The 22,157-nt window shown below is 33.8% G+C and overlaps 3 protein-coding genes across 3 annotated transcripts in view; 1 reads left to right on the top strand and 2 right to left on the bottom strand.

The window, feature by feature from the left end:
* The window catches only part of LOC139481772 (polyglutamylase complex subunit TTLL1-like), a 39,126-nt gene extending 35,678 nt beyond the window's left edge, over positions 1-3,448 (top strand). Inside the window, exons 13-15 of the mRNA XM_071265269.1 lie at positions 244-353; positions 1,681-1,734; positions 3,050-3,448. Coding sequence (XP_071121370.1) covers positions 244-353; positions 1,681-1,734; positions 3,050-3,167 — 282 coding nt within the window. The 3' untranslated portion in view covers positions 3,168-3,448. The remainder of the gene's footprint in view (positions 1-243; positions 354-1,680; positions 1,735-3,049) is intronic.
* Positions 3,449-18,152: 14,704 nt separating this feature from the next.
* On the bottom strand, positions 18,153-21,551 carry LOC139481770 (uncharacterized). The gene has a single exon (XM_071265267.1). It carries the CDS (start codon positions 20,728-20,730, stop codon positions 19,438-19,440), a length of 1,293 nt encoding a protein of 430 aa, XP_071121368.1. The 5' UTR covers positions 20,731-21,551; the 3' UTR covers positions 18,153-19,437.
* A 187-nt stretch (positions 21,552-21,738) lies between these two features.
* Positions 21,739-22,157, bottom strand: part of LOC139481771 (RNA ligase 1-like) — a 35,684-nt gene continuing 35,265 nt past the window's right edge. The window contains exon 8 of the mRNA XM_071265268.1: positions 21,739-22,006. Coding sequence (XP_071121369.1) covers positions 21,797-22,006 — 210 coding nt within the window. The 3' untranslated portion in view covers positions 21,739-21,796. The remainder of the gene's footprint in view (positions 22,007-22,157) is intronic.

Raw genomic sequence — 22,157 nt, 5'->3', positions numbered from 1 at the left:
TGAACCCCCCCCCCCCCCCTTTTTAAAATGGCTGGATCAGCCACTGATATTTTACCTGTATGTCTTAACAAGTTTTTCAAATACCTACTAGTTGGACTAAAATTTTACTAGTCTTTGGTTCCAGACTACAGGCTAACAGTGCAGACTGTACCAAGTTAGATAAATTGCTTTAATTCATGTAAATTGTGTACATCATACCACCATATAAGTATTCAATAATAATGTGTTTATCATCTATTTAAGGTAAACGCTTCCCCATCTTTGACTAGTACGACATCTAGTGATAGAATTATGAAGTACCGATTAATGAATGACCTGATAAATATTGTGATACCCCCTGGTCAGATGCCTGAGTGAGTATGATAGAATATTGAAGTATAGATTAATGAATGACTTGATAAACATTGTGATACTCCCTGGTCAGATGCCTGAGTAAGTACAAAAAGTAGCGAAACATTTCAAAAACAATTGAAATAAATCAACATTGAGCACATGTGTTGCCCAAATAATTTTTGCCGGCAAGTAGAAAATCACAAAGTCTTTTAACTACACTATAATGGTGGCCAACTTAATTCGACTTAACTCAAATAAGCATTTTGCCGTGTAGATATAGACTGGAGCCACCAATTTATCATATTTTTGTAATCTATTACAACAATACTGTAATCTCATTATACATGTAATATGTAAACATCATATATCACAAAGAAAGTATCTATTCAAAGTAAATTACACACAACTTGGTGAATAAAAAATTACAACTGGAAACAATAGTAGTAAATATCTATATACCTTCAGTAACATTTCAAATGTTAAATATAATATTATAATATTATGAATACCTGTCATTAATAAACAGACACTCGCCACCCAGGAAAAAATATGTTTTGAAACTTACGTCAAGGAGCAATGCAAGAACCGTTTCTGGGTAAAAATGCCACATCTCATCATGATTAGGACAATATTAAATGTAAACACAAAAGAAATTTTGACTGTACGATGTCTACAGCTAGAATGATTATCTTAACAAAACATTATGTCAGCTGACCTAACATAGCTTAAATCATTGGCCAATACAGAATAAGATTAAAACTGTAAGACAGTATTTTCCCACTGTACTGAGAAATGCTGAAAACATATATACATTCCTGTGTACATAATGTTTTCGGCCAGAGTTGTATTCTGTAGCAAATCCTTGAAAATTTGGTGTAATTTCACTATTTAAATAAATATACTGTCAAATTAACTTGAAAAAAGATATATTTCACATATATTAAAAAGGGTAAACATTTATTTCTTTCAACTGAGAAAACTTTATTTTAAAGACAATTAGTCTAAACTCTAAATTCCGGAAATTTTGATTTTTACAACCAATTTGTTCAAAGTCAGGAATTGTAATTTCTCGGGTGTAGTTTTTATTGATTATTAGAATTGAGGAATACACATAATTTATTGTCATGATGTAACTGACTGTCACAATCAACAAGTCTTTCTCAAATTTTGGTTAAAAATTAGTTGCATGTATATATTATATATATTCTGGAATATCAATGTTTTAATGACAAGTTATAGGTGTGCTTATTTGATTTACTTATGTTACTAAATATTCTTTACAATTTGACATTGTTAATTGAAAAAAATGTATTATCAATTTATCATGCATGATTGGTTTCTTTTCAGTGTCCGATGGAACAAAATACCACAGAAAGAACATCTAGGATATTTTGATTTGTTGTAAGTTTTATATTATAAACTTTGTATCTGCTGATTTAATCATTAAAATTGATTTCTGATACAAAAAAAATTAGCAATGTTCCTATTATAATTTGTATTTTTTGGTGTTTACTTTTAGAATGCAGTTAAGAAAGCCTTTATTCAAACATCGTCATTTTCTAGTTTTAGCTCAACAAACAAATTTCAATACTTAGGAGATAACTGGATTGTATTTTCAGCTCCGATGGCATCAATTATTGATTTGATGGTCGTAAATTAAGTTTACTGTGACACATTAGCGGACACGGTAAACAATATTTGCGACCATCAAATCACCATTTGATGCCATTGAAGCTGAAAATACAATATTGTTATCTCCATTCTAATAATACCGACAGAAAACAACATGAATTGATGTCATGAAAATTGGTGACATTGTCCAATCAAAAAGAATGTTACAAACAATGTTGCATTAGAATATGTATTCTTTTGTTTTCATGGATCCCAATTTTCGTGGACTGAGGAAAATTCTATTTTCGTGGATACTTAATTGTTTGCTTACAACCCTATAGAATATTTGTACTTGGTTGAACATTTGAATTTGTGGTTCACCTTTACACACAAAATCAACAAAAATTGGTATCCAACTAATACTAATGAATCCATAGTAGGAACAGTGATGAAATTTTACCAGAAATCAACTTTTGATATTTGAATCAGTGCTTAGGCAGCAACCATTTGATTTTCTGGGGGAGGGGGGGCTATGGTTTTTTTTGGAAGCTGCCACTATATGTAATGCTAAAATTGAAAGAAAAAAATTGTTTTCGACAAAAAATAGATTGTTTTTCGCCATAGGCGAAGAAAAAAAATTTGTCCAGAAAAAAAAAACCATAGCCCCCCACAGAAAATCAAATGGTTGCTGCATTACATTAAACAGAATGAAAATATATTATTGATATTGAATAAATACAACATCTCATGCAGGTTTAGTTTTATGAGTTGACCATGTATTTTCATCTACTAAAGAGGATAATTTTTGCCTCAGATAAAAGAATTATTGAGTGATGGATTTCACTTAGAAGAAATTAAAAGGTCCCAGTGAATAAACTACACAGCGAACAATAGCAATAACAATGGATCTGACAAAAGTTTAAATACCTTGACCAATAGGAGATGACTCTGTGGAAGAGTTTCATTTGGTTCACAATAACATAGACAATGATTTTGACTAAACATTTGGTAAGATATAAAAACTCGAAACTTAGTTAAAAAAAAAAATATCAGTGGTTAATTTTTCCTAATGTAAATACAAAATATCTTATATTTTATATTGTAGATTTGATGAAGAGCTTGCACAACAAGATGCACTCAATATGGACAAAAAGTTAGGTCCCGGTGGAATGGTGAGAGGTAGAAAAGATGGCTCACGGCCCTCACCTGCAACATGGAAGTAAAGAGGAACAAAACAAAAGATGGATTTCGTCTCCTCACTAGCTACACAAAAAGGATTGAGCTGCATGAAACATTGATCATGTCATCACATAGAACATTGCTACAAAACCATGACTAACTGTATTAATATTTTATAGCTACATGTTGGTATGATTCACTATTAGGGTCCCAGGTGGATTTTGTCATTTCAACCTACACTCAAGCTAAGTGTCTTTAAGGGGCAATTCACAATTGCTCTCTCTAAAATTAACCTCAGATTTTTTAAAATTATTGAATAAAAAAATGTTCATCATATTGAATGTGCAGGTCTTACGATAAAATACAACAGTTGGCATGTCCATTTAAGGTGGTACCCAACACTTTCACTAAAATTAATTTTGCTCGTTTAATTTTCATAAAATTTTGTCAAAATATTTACTTTGACCCTTTAACAAAAATATAAAACTTTTAAAAATTTTGAACCAACCGTTTTGTCAGAAAAATTACACTGGTTATATAGCAGTTTGACAAACATCAATTTTGATCATTGAGAAGCTTAATATTCCTTTTACAACTCAACGTATTAAAACGTTTAGCTGACTTTACAGAGTTATCTCCCTGTAGTATTAGGTACCACCTTAATAAAGGGGAACATCTATTAGTTTTGTTTCCCTTCCACTCTTGGTTAGGTAGTAATGACATCTCCACCTTAGCTGTGGTGTACATGTATTACACATATCATAATTATTTATGTTTATGTGAAATATGTGTCTGTATGATGTTTTTCACCCATTTAGCCTTTAAGTTGATTGTATCAAGAAATCTTCCTGACTTTTTTTCAGGATAAATATTTTTAGTTGATTACAAAATGCAACATGAAGGGCATTTATTACAAACAAAACTTGTCATTAAAAGTGTATTTATTGGATGTTCTGATTGGGGTAGACATTACTTACTCAGACAATGAGACTGGACAATATAAAGTTGAATTTCTTAATTCTATATTTGTTTTGTAGTTTTTTGTTTTAAATGTATTAATTTATATGATGGGTCTTAGACTAATTTTTATATTGTGCTATTTTGACCAATTTGTTCTATCAAAGACATAAACCATGTTTGTTGATGAGGTGTTATACTGGCATCAATAATTAGTTATGAAAACTCATATGTGAAGGTTGTTCCGTACCTCGGAGGGCCGAATAACACTGTTAATATCTGAATAACACTTGAAATTTTGATATTAGCACATATTGGTGACTTTTTAACATTGATTATTAATAATAGTATATTATCGAGGTATTATGTAGCTTAAAAATGATTTACAGAAAGCAGATAAGTTCATAAAAAACTTTTTAAATTTAGTGTGTACATCCAACATGGCGGCCATTATGATATCCAGGGTCACCATGTTAGATGTACACACTAAATTTAAATGATCTTTATGAACTTATCTGTACATTAGTATTTACAGTGTTATTCGGTTAATAACAGTGTTATTCGGATAATAACAGTGTTATCAGGTCATTCGTGTTACCTAAGGTTGTTTCCTATATTTGTTTTCTGACATGTCCAAATATTTTATAATATTTTCCTGGGAGTGGTTATCATTTTTGTCGAGCCTGCAACTTTTGTTGCAGAAAGCTCGACATAGGGATAGTGATCCGGCGGCGGCTACGGCGGCGGTGTTAGCTCACTTCTTAAAAGCTTTATATTTTAGAAGGTGGAAGACCTGGATGCTTCATACTTTTTATATAGATGCTTCATGTTACGAAGTTTCCGTCTGTCACATGTCCAATGTCCTTGACCTCATTTTCATGGTTCAGTGACCACTTGAAAAAAAAGTTCAAATTTTTTGTAATGTTGAATTCTCTCTTATTATAAGTAATAGGATAACTATATTTGATGTGTGCGTACCTTGCAAGGTCCTCATGCCCGTCAGACAGTTTTCACTTGACCTCGACCTCATTTCATGGATCAGTGAACAAGGTTAAGTTTTGGTGGTCAAGTCTATATCTCAGATACTATAAGCAATAGGGCTAGTATATTCGGTGTATGGAAGGACTGTAAGGTGTACATGTCCAACTGGCAGGTGTCATCTGACCTTGACCTCATTTTCATGGTTCAGTGGTTATAGTTAAATTTTTGTGTTTTGGTCTGTTTTTCTCATACCATATGCAATAGGTCTACTATATTTGTTGTATGGAATGATTGTTAAGTGTACATGTCTAGCGGGCAGATGTCATGTGACCTTGACCTCATTTTCATGGTTCAGTGGTCAAAGTTAAGTTTTTGAGTTTTGGTCTTTTTATCTAATGCTATATGCCATAGGTCAACTATATTTGGTGTATGGAAATATTTTATGATCTTTATGTCAGTCGAGCAGGTTTTATTTAACCGTGACCTCATTTTCACGGTTCATTGCACAGTGTTAAGTTTTTGTGTTTTGGTCTATTTTTCTTAAACTATAAGTAATGTGTCAACTATATATGTTGTATAGAAGCATTGTTAGCTGTACCTGTCTGCCTGGCATGGTTCATCTGACCTGGACCTCTTTTTCAAGGTTCATTGGTCTTTGTTTAGTTATCTTGGTTAATGTAAAGTTTATGTGACAGTTGTAATAAAGCTTAGATTTATACTTAAGACTATCAACATAATATCAATGATTAGTATAGAAGGCGAGACATTTCAGCGTGTGCACTCTTCAACGATTCAACCATAAGCATTTGCTATAAACGATGTTAAAACGACAAGTTTGACTAATTATATGAAGAGCTGCCATTACAAAATGGCGTTGATTTGGAACCTTCTGATTTTTTTCCATTCAAGACATAGCAAAAGAAGAAGTGGCCTTGACCTTTTCACATCCATAAACTTTCATATTGTGTATAGTATTTCACTATAGTATATTACAGAATTATTTTCTGAAGTATAAAACACCAGTTTATCAAATTATTTCAATATTTTTTCTATCTTTGAAAAAAACAAAATTCAAGCGCTGAAACAGTGTTTTTAATTTTGCATCTTAAAGGTTGTGTATTTTGTGAAAATTAGTATCTAGTTATAGATAAATACATATTGTGCATTTGTAAAGTCTGGACAGAGCAGTAATAACACAAAATATACTATAGTCACCCGAGGCGAATGCGAGGTTTAAAAAAAATTGAGTGTAAAACAAAGTCAGTTTGGTGCATGAACATTTTTTTAGTGGATAATCCTGGTAAAAAAGTTAACTCATTGATTTTTTAAGGGAAGGATGAAAAATTATACAATGCAATGCCAATTTTCTAATGTTGTAATTCAAATTCAGTCATGATCCTTATATAACTTTTAAAAGCGACACACAATAGCTCAAGTATTCATAAAATATGGACATGAATCAATCTCTTAGTCATCATATGCGGATTCAGTACGCGTATTAGCATTACAAGACACTTCCCTTTTTTATAAGAACAAATTCGGCGCAGGACAGAGTTTGTTCAAAGCAAACACAGTTTTTTTTTAGTACAAATGCTATCTGGAGCGTAAATACCGTCATGATTTGGTCAAACTCGTCAGATATAGTCTTCCCTTTGCATAGGAAACACAACAGAAATGTGTGTACAAAGTTTCGATCAATGTTCGTGACCCATATTCCCATATGCATATGCATGATGTATCTGCACTGCCAGTCCCAAATGTAAAGGGGCGAAATTGCTACAGAAACGATTGATTTTCTAATAGCCATACATTTACGAATTTTTGTTATCTTTAGGGACAATATACGGTTCAGAAGCGCCTTTGTGTTATTTTCCATCGATTAACTATCAAATGAACTTTTGAGCCTAGGCTCTGTGTTGAAGACCGGACCATGACCTATAATGGTTTACTTTTATAAATTGTGACTTGGACGGTGTGTTGTATCATTGGCACTCATACCACATCTTCCTATATCTATTAACAAGCTATGCGGGCATCATTTCCATAGAAATACCAAAACGAGGACATACATGTAGCTCATAAGACCACTCAGTCTGGTGGCAGGATGAAGTAATTGTTCTTCTTTTAATGTATCCTTGATATTTTCAGACACACCTTAATGTAATTCTGAAAATCTTAATATAGACTTCAATTTTCCTGCAGCAGATATGGCATCCCCTAAATTGAGTTCAGAGCTAAACTCTATAATTCATATCCCTTGGCCCCACTGTGCCTGAATTGTAAGGTGTCACAATATCTAGTTAGTTCTGGAGTTTGGCAGTTTGGTAAGCATCAGAGACAATCTTGAGTAAAATTGATCAGTATATATAGAGGATGTGCTACATGCATGAGAAAGGCTTTTTCTTATGGAAAAACAAATCACATCACTAACAATCGTTATTAATGAACTGACAGCAAGTTCAAATTCTATTTTTTCAGTGACTGTTTTACTTAATTGCACAGGTGTTGACTCCAATAAGTACTTGGTTATGCATGGATAAATGATTACTCACATTAATAAGCACAACTTAAAAGACTGTTAACACGTTTAGAGGACTCAGTTTTGCGTAGTTTTCTGGTTTTTTTAAAAGGTTTTTCTTTTACACAAAAACCCTGTTTTCATATCCAAACTACAAGGAAGAAACTGAGCGCGAGATCGTATAAAAGTGTCAGGTTGTGAGGTTACATGTCGATCAATTTGATCACATATATATGGATTTCTGTTGTTTCTAATTTAAAGTTCCCCAAGGGTGACTGGGGAAACGAAATATGGTCACTTGGTCTTCCCCCGACCGGCAGTAAAACGAAGTTTGGCGTTCGTTTGGCTGTGCGGGATGTATCAAGTTCGCAATCACGTCCGGTCAGAATGGGGACGTTAAATCTGCTGCCTCGTGTAAAGGGAGTGTCACGTTCTTTGCACATTAAAAACCTTTGCATCAACTCTTTAAGGGGTCCGTAGGTGGCATGTTGCAATGAAAAATTTCTGTCCCAATCCAATATCCCATCATTTTCCAGTGGCAGTCTAAATTTTCCCGATCATCATCCCGAATGGCCTCTATTATGACAAAACCTACCTATTGTTTTTATTGTTAGCTTGTTCTCGTCCTGAACATGCATGACATATTTGCCACTGGACTTTAAGCAACCAACAATCAATCAATCAATTTAATTTAAAGACGCACCAATTTTGCCTTCTGGTGCAAGTCTCATAACATCACTGATGATTCGCCCACGGAAAGCAGAATATCAAGAGAAGTTGGTTTTAGCATTACCTTGTCACACACCAAATCTCTGCGAAACTTCAATAGTACTTTTCCCCCGACCACTTGCATGCATATTAATTGCTCTGAGGTTAAACATTGACATACAATGTATTTTCACACAATGTCAACTATAGTCATTATCCGGAAAAACCTCTTATCCGAAGGATTTGGTTAACTTTTATATAAAGTCAAAATTTTATTAACAAAAATATAACTTATTTACAGAAAATACACGAAAGAACTACTATATATATTCAAATCACTCAAAAATAAATTAACTTTTCCTACAAAATCTACATAATCACATCGAAACTATCAAATTGATTGTGAATGAAAAAATAAATGGTGGAGCTGATTGACGGATAGGAAATTTCCGTAATTAAAAAAGGTACAAATGATGTTTTTATTTTTGAGTTTTTGACAAAATTGTTTGGAATTTGTCCAACAAAATTTGCATGCAGTATCGCAATAATATGTTGTGTCCTCTCAAATGTCAAATACTGTTTTTGAATCATATGTTTTCTCGTTTTCAAAGAAAAACGCGTTAAATTTCTATCTAAAAATCAGCCAACTTTAAGTTTGAAAGTTTTACTTGGAGATGGTATAATATTTATGTCTTCATCATTCCGATGATCTTTGATGATATGTGCATAGAAAATATTTACGAAAATAGCGGGAAATTTAACCAAAAAATATATTTTTGGATTTTAAGGTAACTACCCAAAACCGTAAATTGAGGGGTACTCCCATTAAAGGAATAAAATACAAAAATGTGACCATAGAAACTTTTTACGACCCGACGGAAATTAAAATATAGATATTATTCTATCATTTAAAACAATTTGCAGCCGTGTGTTATTCCGGACCATTAAACTCGTTAAATAAGCGTCTTTTTCGATGTCAGTTGCAGTACTAATATGCTTTGTTGACTAAACTGTCAACACAACTTCTGATCACATGCATCACTAGCTGCGGTATCGTAGCTCTTTAGGTCCTTTTGTTATTTTTTGACTATTTGCGGACCATAGACTATGGTCCGCAAATAGTCAAAAAATAACATAAGGACCTATAAGCTACGGTTCCGCAGCTAATGCATCACATGTCATTGGAAGCTAAAAATAGTTCATCCTTTTATCAAAGGATTGCATCAGTATTTTTATGGTGAAATTTTTCATTTCTTATTAATCAGATGCGGATTCAGGACTTTGAGACTTAAGACACATTTTAAAGTGGAATAGGCAAAAAATATTCTAGATTAACCATAAATGTGCTCCATAAGGGAGGCAAGGCCCTAGCAACTTGCCCCCTCCCCCTTAATTTGCTATGTTTAATTTAAAGGACATTGCATGACTACCCATGACTGGGTTCCAAAAATAAATAATCTTACTCCTATATTATGTTTTTCCCATTGAAAAAGACAAATGAGAAGTAAACTGGGCTAGTTTTATGGCGTCACTTTTACATTTCAAGAGTTATTCCCCATTACAAATGGATAAAAAGGCTTTATTTTTCAATTCCATTTTCTAACTAAACTTTGCCTCAACCAAATGTTATGAATCTTATACACAATGCTTATACCACAAAACACGGAGCATCACTTACCACAAAACTCAACATACAAGTATGTATTTTTGTGGCATCACTTTAACAGTTCTAGACTTTTTTTACAACTGGAACAATTGCTGAATTTTAAGGTTCTGTATTTTAGCTTAAATATACTACAACCAAATGTTATGAAACTTATGTACACTGCTTATTACTGGTCACAAAACTCAAATCAAGTTTGAAATTGGGTAGCGTCACTTTATTGGTCTTAAATTATGTCCCTTTGTAATGTTATATGCAAGCGGAGGCATCACCTGTGTCCAATGGACACATTCCCAATTTAATCTTCACAATTTTTTATAGTTTTACAAAGACAAAAGTTAGAGAGTATCAAGTAACTGTGATGTTTTTGTATTTGTGTTGGTCCTCAACATTTATGTCAAGAGTTTGTAAAAAAAATAAAATTGTGGTTATGACAAAAGGACAAAAAATATCAACAAATTGTTACCGACTACAACCTGCCATCTGTTTTTGATTTTCTCCTTCAAGTACTGGGAATGTGATAAGAAAAAGAGCAAATTACTGAGGAGATAATAGAGCATTACAATGTATTAAAGCTAATCCCCCTCTATAAAGGGAGATAATTCAAACTAATCTCTCTATAAAGGGAGGAAATTACTATAAGATACTCATTCCTAAGGATAACTATTGACATTGGTTTGACCCTTGTATTGTTAATCATCATGACCAAAATTCATGATCTCTTGACTGAAGAGTAAACCCTCTGTTAAGGTATTTGTACCTTTATATCACCACGCCACAGATTGTGTGCTCTACTGCAATCACCTTTTTTTATCTGGCAGTTTAGCGGAGGGTTTTTATCACCCAAGGGCACAGAGACTACCCCCTTTCCCTGTTCAAATCTAGGAGGGTAGTTATCCCCAAAAGGTATAGGTGCATTTCATCACAGGCTCTATATATATTTATATCTGAGGTAGCCCCTTTGTTTACATTATCAGACAAGTCATCCCACAGAAGTAAATTAGGGGCATCTCCTCACATGGTCTATATATTTAGATGTGAGGTTACCCCTTTGTTTACATTATGATATCAGAGAAGTAATTTAGGGGCATCTCCTGAGACAAATTGCTCTATATATTTAGATCTGAGGTTACCCCTTTGTTTACAATATCAGATAAGTTAATCAGTTTTGTAATTATAGTGTTATTTATCTTGTTTTAACTAATTGATTGACCAGGTTATAGTAGTGGAATACACCTGGTGTTATATTTGATCTCAATGATACTGGCCTCAATATCAAGCTTTAGTTGTTTACAGGTCAGTTTTTAATATTTTCAATTTTCAATGCATGGGAAATAATGAAAACTGGCAACATTTTTGCATTGGAACATTTTATGCTCCAGCTTTTCAAAAACCAACTGTGATGTAACATAATACTTCTCTGTTAGTCATTAATTAGTTTCTCTTTTGATGGTCTTTTGTCTTTTGATACATAATGTTTACTGACATGAAATTAATGATGATTAGTTATGATTCCTATCCCCAATGGTTCTCATTTCTGCTGTGCATATCAAATTTCAATTCCTAGAGGACATACATAGCATGTAAAAGAACTGATATTTATGAAGGACAATCATATTGCATGTTTGATATTCATCATTCAAATCTTCTAATGAACAAATTATTTTTTGAATGTCATGAAAATGAAGAAATGGGTATTAGGGGTCATTTTTAATGAGACGCCAATCCATCAATATAAGCAATTGTAATTATTATTGTAATTTAAAGGAGGAAGAGGAGGAAGGGTTTATATGGAGCCATTATCTGATCCCAGAAATAAAATCAAAGTACTGTAACGTGTAACCAGGCGTTTATATCCCAAACGTCCGTTCCAGTAAATACTTGGATCTAAGTTGTCCACAAACAATACGGTAATACTAAAAACTACAACTATCTATGTTATGCACAATGAACTAGAATATGCACACGGACTCTTTGCCGATATAAAGTAACAACAGACAAATATATATATACAACTATAATACAATAAAACAGCCTGTCCTCAAGATGGGACGGTCTGTCACTAAAAGACAGTATAGCTGGTACAGCTTGTCCTCCAAATGGGACAGTCTGTTAATACAAGACAGAGCGGTATGGTACAACTTGTCCTCCGAGTGGGACAGTCTGTCACTACCAGACAGTGTGGGCTAGTACAGCTTGTCCTCCGAGAGGGACAGTCTGCCTTGTCAATCCGATCAACCTGTACGTTCACTTGTACCCAGTACAAAGTGTCTCCTGAATATTAAAGCTCTCCTAGCGTCTTAATATTACTATCGTACGCTCTGTTGACTGATGACGGCTCATTGACAGCCAACCGACAGCCTGGAGTGCTGTTTCACTCTCTTATATACCCGTGGTCGATACCACTTTTTACTTGATAGGGGTGTTCTCTAAATGTTACCCTTATGGAGCATAGAGAGACCCTTACAATCACCCCTATAACTTTCGACCCGGCCACTAATTTTCCCGCCAAACGTCTAAATCTGCCTAACTCTTTCTCTAGCGTAAACCATGCATTTGTACACTAAGATTCTACTCAACTGTAACCTTAACGACCAATAAACATTACAGTACTGAAGTACTAAACATCGGATGACCGCAAGTTCTTGTGGATGGTCAAAAGCACATCTCTATACCTGAAACTCAGGGGTTAATGTACAGAGATAAAAAAAAATCTGACACAGGTTCCTCCTACATGGAGGATGAATAAATGACAGGAAATTCAACATCACTGTAATAACTATTACATTGTAGTGATACAAATCAGTATATTCTGGTTTGCTGTTATTAATATAACAGTTACATGTACTGGTATATATAATTTTCATCCATTTGTATATCATTCTTTTCTACTGTTCTAATAATAGTGCAGACTGCAGTGCAAGTGCATGGTGGACACTATTCTGTAAAAAAAAAGGATTTTTGTAATAGATTGGATTTGAGTAGGCATTCATATTTTCCCGCAAAACCAATCTCCCAAGCAGAGTTATCGGTCCTTGCTATGAGAGAGAGCAAGAACAAGGACCGATAACTCTGCTTGGGAGATTGCCGCAAAACTTTCTTGAGATATTCTTCCACATGCATTAACACAATTTTTAGCTCACCTGGCCCAAAGGACCAAGTGAGCTTTTCTCATCACTTGGCGTCCGGCGTCGTCCGGCGTCATTAACTTTTACAAAAATCTTCTCCTCTGAAACTACTGGGCCAAATTTAACCAAACTTGACCAAAATCATCATTGGGGTATCTAGTTTAAAAAATGTGTGGCGTGACCCAGCCAACCAACCAAGATGGCCGCCAAGGCTAAAAATAGAACATAGGGGTAAAATGCAGATTTTGGCTTATAACTCAAAAACCAAAGCATTTAGAGCAAATCTGACAAGGAGACAAATTGTTAATCAAGTCAATATATATCTGCCCTGAAATATTCAAATGAATTGGACAACCTGTTGTTGGGTTGCTGCCCTCCAATTGGTAATTTTTAAAGAAATTTTGCCGTTTTTGGTTATTATCTTGAATACTATTATAGATAGCGATAAACTGTAAACAGCGATAATGTTCAGCAAAGTAAGATCTACAAGTAAGTCAACATGACGTAAATGGTCAATTGACCCCTTAAGGAGGTATTGCCCTTTATAGTCAATTTTTAACAATTTTCATTAATTTGGTAAATTTATGTAAATTTTTACCAAATATTTTTCTCTGTTTCTAATGGGCAAAGTTCATTATAGATATAATTGTAAGAAGCAAGAACGTTCAGTAAAGTAAGAACTTCAAACACATCACCATCACCAAAATACAATTTTGTCATGAATCCATTTGTGTCCTTTGTTTAATATGCACATAGACCAAGGTGAGCGACACAGGCTCTTTAGAGCCTCTAGTTTAGGTATGTGTGCATAGATGTCCTCAATGATTTTTTACTTTCTTATATATATTTCTAACAACAAAACATTTTCATATTGTTAATTAATATGTTCTAAACAAAAATATTTTTATCAGTATTCATTGAAGAAATGAATTTATAACAAGCAATAAGAAATGTTATTTTGTCCGCGTATTTATCTGATAACAGATCGGTTACCAGTCAAACACAAAAGTTACGTTAAGTGGAAATCTTGTGGATCCAAGATTTGGTTAATAACTATAAGTCATTGCTGTACAGTCTTCAGCAATGAGCAAAACATATTCTGCACAGTCAGCTATAAAAGACATTTTTGAATTCAACCAGAAACCAACTGAGAATAGAAGTCAAATGTGGATCTAAGATTTAGAAAAAATTTGAAGTGGAAAAGGTCAAAAGTCTAGATTAACCAATTAATGTAGCTCCATTATAAGGTGATGCCTGGGTCCCTCCCCCCCCAGGCCACCCTTAATCTTCCACTGGAAGTTAACAACTATAGGTCAGCATACAGCCTTCAACAATGATTAAAACCCATAATCAGTTTAAGCCCTTTTTGTTTAACGATAACATCAGCTTCCTGTTTCCCAGATATTTTGAATTACTAGTTTGGGTATGCTTTAATTAACAGGATAGCATATGCATTCTAGTTATTTCTTTAGACTCAAAGTAGAGAAAAAACGGGGGATGCTTCAATAAAGAAAATGCATTGACTGTTACATTGTTATCCTCTGTCAACCTTAATCTTGATCACCATCAATACCTGTTGATTACATTTGATTCCCACTTAACACCAGATATTATCTGTCACATACAGGTTATTAGTTTGTAATGAGTTTAAACTTGATCTCTGAAGATGGTTTTATGTAAGTGCACTTGATCAGATGTAACTACAGGAAAGATATAGCATGTTGAAGTACCATCCTTCCCTGACAGATAACTAATGGCTTGATCCAATCGATTTCTCCTATCTCTAATGGAGGTCCTATATAGTCATCTAACACAGAATTAAGGAGTTTTTTTATTCCATGATTATACTTTAATATTGGTTTGCCAACTATACAGTATAATTCCTTTTTGAATGATTAGTGAACTGTACCAATTTGGATGGGATCGTTTTATTTTGTTTCATGATTTTAGTGATTGGTTTGCAGATGATTATACATAATAATTCCTTATATTGAATTATTAGTAAAATATATTCAATTTGGATGGGATTGTTTTAAGAGTATTAGGGGCCCAGGGGCGGATGCAGGAATTTTCGAAAGGGGGGGTGCAAAACATATGTTCCGATACAAATGCATTGATCGGCAAAAATAAAGGGGGGGGGGTGCGCACCCCCGGAACCCCCCCCCCCCCCCACCCTGGATCCGCCACTGGGGCCTCTGTGGCCGAGTGGTCTCAGTAGTTACTACTGTAATCACTAGTCAGTCAACACTGAGGTCGTGAGGTCGAACATGGCTCGTTCTGGTGCACTCAACTCCAATCTTAATTGACTAGGATTTTCAGTTTTTCTATCAAAGGTCTGTGGTTTTCTCAGGCACTCTGGCTTCTTCAACCAATAAAAACTGGCCTCCACGAAATAGCCTAAATGTGGCACTTAAAAGTGGCGTTAAAACACCAAAAATCAATGAATCAATTTTAAGAGTATTATTATTTTATACAAGACTTTATAATAATAAAATGTCACATTATAGAGTGTTTATACTCCTCTTGATAAAGTCAAGGGTTTAAAATATTTAGAGATATATTTAGAAAAACACTTATGGTCTATCTGATTAAATGACAAAATTTTTTTGGTATTTTTACTGCCTTCTCATGTCCATAATAAAAGTTAAGTTTGATGTTTCAAGATTTAATGTTTGAAGAATGAAAACGTTTTTCTTTGTAGTTATAATTTATAGATTAAAAAAAACCTATATTTTCAAATCAAATTTCCTGTTTCATATTCATTTCTCGGTAGTAATTTGTGACTTTTCGTGTGAAGCTTTAAATTAAGTATATATCATACCAATATATGCTTTAAAATATAGAATATTTCATAGAAACACTTTAACAGACAATATCGATTCTGACGTAATTCTGCATCCGCAATCTTAGAATGACCTTGAACAGAATTACGGTCATCAGCTTACATCCTAGTGAAAAAATGCGACAATATCAGATTCACAATAATAAAAACTTGCAATTTCATTGATTAGATTTTACATTCTTGTTAGAGTTGAAGTGCAAGCATTCATATTAATAAATGCAATAATTAATTTCTGAATATATATTTACAGTACTTAGTTTTGATTGGTTTATTTTTCAGTTAAAAAGATTTCCCACTCATTCCCAATGAAAAAGTTGGAGATATGGAATTGCTGGTATAGTTGTGGCTTCTAAAATCTTCCTTTTTATTTTTAGGTAGACCGCAATGATGGATGCATGCACATTATGAAGGACTTATATCTGGTATAGTTGTGGCTTCTAAACCCCCCCCTTTTTTTTTTAAGGTAGACCGCAATGAAGGATGCCTGCACATTATGAAGGACAAGTTGGTCATTGGACAGACTGCTACAGGATTTCACCATCCATTCCAAGGGTGCCAGATAATCATGGCTACTATCAAATTAGAGATGTGCCACTGTGGCATCATTATGATTTGCCACCCTACAGAGAAGATGATCAAAGTTCAGCTTTAATTGATGTCTGTAAGTATTTAATTTTTAAAAAGCAGTTTAAAATTAGCAAATGGTTTGTAGATATGGGGTATATGTCACTTGGAAACAGCAACCTAAATGGCCTATAAACAACCAAAAGACATGATGAGATGGTGATATACAGTGTTTACCAATATACATGGCAGGTGTCACTAAACGATAGATCAGTTACAGCTAATTTCCTAATGCATGTACAGAAAGACTTTGGTTTATAGCTTGCTTGCTTTGTTTGTATATTATACAATTATATTAGGATAATGTCCAATTAAATTTAAATATGATATATACAGGTTTAACTATTTCATATTTATTGTTTGGAAATGTCAAACTTAATTACAAAGCTTGTATTAATAATACAAACAAAGCAAGCAAGCCAACCAAAGTTTTACTCTACAAGCATTAGGAAATCAGCTGTAACTGAAACACATAATCTGCTTATTATAAAAGAATCTGTGTGGGTTAACATCATTTTTCTGTTAGATGTTCATTTGCACAGGGAACCAGACCTTTATATCTCAAATGATCATATGATCTAGGACCAGTAAAAGTAGTTTAAATATTTCTAGATTAGTTGAATACATCCTCTCTAGCTAAGGGTTTTGATCCATTCCCCTCCTCTCAACCTTTGGTAGCTTGAGGAAGAGTTTTGGAGAAACAAGTTAATAATTTCTATTGGATGCAGTTGTAACTTGCTGTCATAGGCTGATCCAGTGGGGGATGGGTGCAGGGAATCACTGAAGCATGACTGGAGCAGCCCCGTAATGAAAACTTCTGGATCCGCCACTGGCTGCATTTCAACTTGCATAAACTTCAGATGATAGAGGATATGCTCCAAATCTCACCAATACAATCCAAAACTGGGTTTGTACTAACATGAGCAACACAACAGGTGCCACATGTGGAGCAGGAGCTGCTTACCCTTCAAGAGTACTTAGTTGGGTTCCTGTTGCTATGTCACATAGCAACTCCTGTTGCTATGTCACATAGCAACAAGAAACCTAACTAATTACTCTTGAGGGGTAAACTGTCTTGTGTTTTTTTCTATTTTGTGTTTTGTGTACCGTTGTTTGTTCCCTTGTCTTTAAATATTTTAGCCAAGGCATTGTCAGTTTATTTCAAATTATGAGTTCGAATGTCCCATTGGTATCTTTTGCCTGTCCTTTTGAAAATATTTCTGCAGTTTCTAAAGATGAAAACATAAAACAATCAAAAAAATCATTAAAATTGCAATTCAAATGATTTTTTGTATCCAAATAATGTGTTCAAAATTTATTCATTAAATTTATATTATTATACCCACGCTTTAATAACCCCGCTTTAAAAAAGGGGGGGGGGTATACTGTTTTACCTCTGTCTGTCCGTCGGACCGTCAGTCCGTCCGTCAGTCAGTCCGTCCCATGAATATTTTTCGTCGCATTTTTCTCAGGAACTACAATTCAAGGATTTCTGAAATTTGGTTTCAGGGTTTATCTAAGTCAGCTATACCGTGTGATGCGTTTTCAGATTCATCACTCGACAACTTCCTGTTTACTGAACACTTGCATATTTTTACACTATTTATTTTTTCGTCGCATTTTTCTCAGGAACTGCAATACAAGGATTTCTGAAATTTGGTTTCAGGGTTTATCTAAGTCAGCTATACCGTGTGATACGTTTTCAGATTGATCACTTGACAACTTCCTCTTTACCGAACACTTGTATGATTTTACACATGATAGCCAAGTTGAACATTTTCGTCACACTTTTCTAAGGAACTACAATACAAGGATTTCTGAAATTTGGTTTCAGGATTTAAATAAGTCAGCTATACCGTGTGATGCGTTTTCAGATTCATCACTCAACAACTTCCTGTTTACCGAACACTTGCATATTTTTACACTATTTATTTTTTCGTCGCATTTTTCTCAGGAACTACAATACAAGGATTTCTGAAATTTGGTTTCAGGGTTTATCTAAGTCAGCTATACCGTGTGATACATTTTCAGATTGATCACTTGACAACTTCCTGTTTACCGAACACTTGCATATTTTTACACTATTTATATTATCCATTTGCGGCGGGGGTATCATCAGTGAGCATTAGCTCGCAGTTTCACTTGTTTTATTTGTAAAATATCTTGCTTTACTTAAAAAAAAATCCTAAAAAAATGAAAACATATAAAAGCAGCTTGCCATAGTGGGGAGCATGAGCCAATAACTCCTAAATCTTCAAACTTCCTACAAAACTACAAGAGTGGCAAGATTGGCAAAAAAATTTTGGGACCTAATTTGTCCTAAATCCAAGATATCACTTCAGTATCAGGCCTTTCAAAAAAGGTCTTGACCTTTTCCAAACTCTTGTCCTATATTTGAACCATGTTGAAATTTTATTTTCAAAAACACATTTGCATCTACTATTAACAAATATGCTGCAACCTGTACCAATACAAAAAAAGTTAAAGACTTAATGCTTTGGAAAAGTTTGGTTTAATGGTTCATAATAATAACACAAAAACAGTTAAGATGTAAAAATGAGCAGAGATTGTCTATGGCTTAATTTTTCATGAATCAATGTTTAAAAAAACCCAGAAATTTATGAGTTTTCAATAGAAAAGTTATATTATTCAAATTATTGTTCAAATCCAAATCCATATAACTAATTTCTGAATCTAGTTCCTGTATCAATAGTCCAAAGAATTCAAACTCATGTTATCCTATACAGATTGTTCATTATGTAGATTTAACAATGATAATCACCAAAATCCCAAATATTCTCATAAAGTTTGGTCTTTCTAGTATCTGGACTTTCTTTCTTATTAAGATATTCTATAAAGATAGTTCCTAATATAGACAGAGCAAGGGAAATCTCTAGAATCCAGAAAAGTTTAACTCATAAAGTTTGGCCTTAGGACTTCCACTCTTATTAACACATCCTATATAAATAGTTCCTGTTGTAGACAGAGCAAGTGAGTGTGGATATAAGATTCTCATGTCACGGAGATTGTAGTAGGTAATACTTTGTCCTTGGTCGGTCAGTATATGTAATAAATTATTGTTAACATCTGTAACAAGGATATTATCTGATGGTGTTGTTAGTATTCCTTTAGGTTTAAATGGTTTCTTCACTGTGTTGACATCAGGTTGACCAGTGTAAGTCCCTAGTACGTCTCCTCCTGGTGATAACACTACCACTCTACCTCTGTAATCCTTATCTAACCAGTCGACAACACAGATGTTACCATTGCTGGTAGTAGTTACCCGTACAGGGAAGGTAAATAATCGTTTGGTACTGGTTAGAAATCTGGGCAAACTAAATAATTGTTTCTTATGATTAATATGTTCATATTCCTTTAGTTGCTTTCCTTCCTGATCCATGACCACCACTACACCTCTTCCTGTGGCAGAGAATGCATCACCTCCAGACCCGGCTCCTATGATGACTCTGTGATCACTGGTTACATGGACACCGATTGGGTCCAATGGTTTTACATCATACCTGGAATCAGTTATCTCCCCTGTCACGGTGTTGATTAGTTTGAGTTTAGTCCCATCATCTGGTATGACAAGAATGTTATTTGAATGAGTTTTTGCCATTCCATAAATCTGAGTGTTTTGACTTGTTATAACTTCAGTTCTATTTCCCATAAGTTTGACATGTTGTAACTTTGATCTGAGATTATCCCCCATCCACATAGAACCATCAGAACATACTGCTTTCAAATGAATATTGTTAAGATCTGTTGTATAAACTTTGGATATTTCTAACTTAATTTCACCCTTCTGTTTTGATTTCAGTTCTACTTTGCCTTTATTATAATCTTCTTCTTCAATTAACTCATGTCCATTATGAGCTTTAGTGATACACTTTGGACAGATACACTTATTACAAGTTTTACAAAATAGACAGCAAGCCTGGTTAGAATGTTCATCACATAGGACTTCACTGAATATAATTGTGTCCTTTTGCCCTCCAGGTTTTCCGATATCATAAATGTTAAGTATTTTGTGATCTTTCCCAATCTTTAGATGAACCCCATCCTTACACTTGTCACACATGAGCGACTCACATGTGCTACATTTCCATTTAATCTTATTTCCACTTTCACATAACTGACATCCAACTGGAATTTGACATTTTTGTATTGAACTTGCGAACGCCATTTCAAAATTTAAAGAAGTTGGACTTTAAAACTGTTATCTTTTTCTATATATAAATCAATATCTATTTAATTCTACTGTTTTGACCTGTGTAGAGCTATAACATGACCTGATCCCAGTTATCTAAATTTTATTTATTTAGGGTAAATACACACTGTCAGACCTTTTTAAGATTGAATATGAAAATTTACCTCAGGGAATAATATACATTAATAAAAAATGGTCAAGTCCATATCTCAGATACAATAAGCAATAGGTCTAGTATATCCAATGCATGGAAGGATTGTAAGGTGTACCTGTCCAACTGTCAGGTGTCATCTGACCTTAACCTCATTTTCATGGTTCAGTGGTCAGAGTTAAGTTTTTGAGTTTTTGTCTATTTTTGCTAATACTATATGTAATAGGTCAACTGTATTTGGTGTATGGAAATATATTATGATCTATATGTTAGGTGCTCATGTTTTAATTGTTTTATATGGAAATATTTCATGATCTACATGTCAGTCGCGCAGGTTTTATTTGACCTTGACCTCATTTTTTATGGTTCATTGCTCAGTGTTAATCTTTTGTGTTTTGGTCTGTCTTTCTTAAACTATAAGCAAAAAGTCAATTTTATTTGTTGTATGGAAGAATTGTTAGCTGTACATGCCTACCTGGCATGGTTCATCTGACCTTGACCTCATTTTCATGTTTCAAAGGTCAATGTTTAGTTTTCTTGGTTTATGTTAAGTTTATGTGACAGTTGTAATAAAGCTTTATTATTAGGACTATCAACATAATATCAATGACTAGTAAAGAAGGCAAGACATTTCAGTGTGTGCACTCTTGTTGACATGTTATTATGGGCAAGGCTATTTTTAATATGGCCTGTATGTTTCATATACCAGATGTGAGTTGATATGTGTATGCTTGGAAATTGTGATAATTGTTAATGATGTGTAAGTTGTTATGACCTTGTATCTATTATGTTCAAAATCACTTTTGTCAAGTGTCTGACAAAAACTCAACACATTTCTTTTGATTTGTATTTTATACATGACAGAATAAATAAATACACAAAATTAATGTGCTATCTTGTTTCATTTTCCTCAATGAATAATTCATGAATATTCATCAAAGAGTCACATGACAGTCCTTGGAATTTTGCCAACTCTGTGAATATTGATTTTTTATCGTCCGATAACTCATACTTTGAAACATCGACACAAATATGAATTTTACGACAGGAGAGTCGTGGTTCCTTGATTGGCCATGAAAGATTCAGATGATGTCGATGAACCTGTTATAATAAAAAAACAATTATTTGCATTATCAAAGAATTTCAATGCAAGGTTGTGGACTTATGCCACATCAATGTGTTTATCCTTCAAGTAATAACTGAATCACTGTCACTGCAACTACAGAAAGCTTGACATAGGGATAGTGTCTGG

The sequence above is a fragment of the Mytilus edulis genome, chromosome 7 (genome assembly GCF_963676685.1).
Source record: "Mytilus edulis chromosome 7, xbMytEdul2.2, whole genome shotgun sequence".
Classification (NCBI taxonomy): Eukaryota; Metazoa; Mollusca; class Bivalvia; order Mytilida; family Mytilidae; genus Mytilus; species Mytilus edulis.
The sequence above is the reverse complement of the archived record's forward strand: the minus strand, read 5'-3'. Positions and strand labels throughout refer to the sequence as shown.

What these genes read in the sequence shown, in the direction of transcription:
- LOC139481770 (XM_071265267.1), bottom strand. Translation starts at nt 20,730, where the DNA reads ATGGCGTTCGCAAGTTCAATACAAAAATGTCAAATTCCAGTTGGATGT.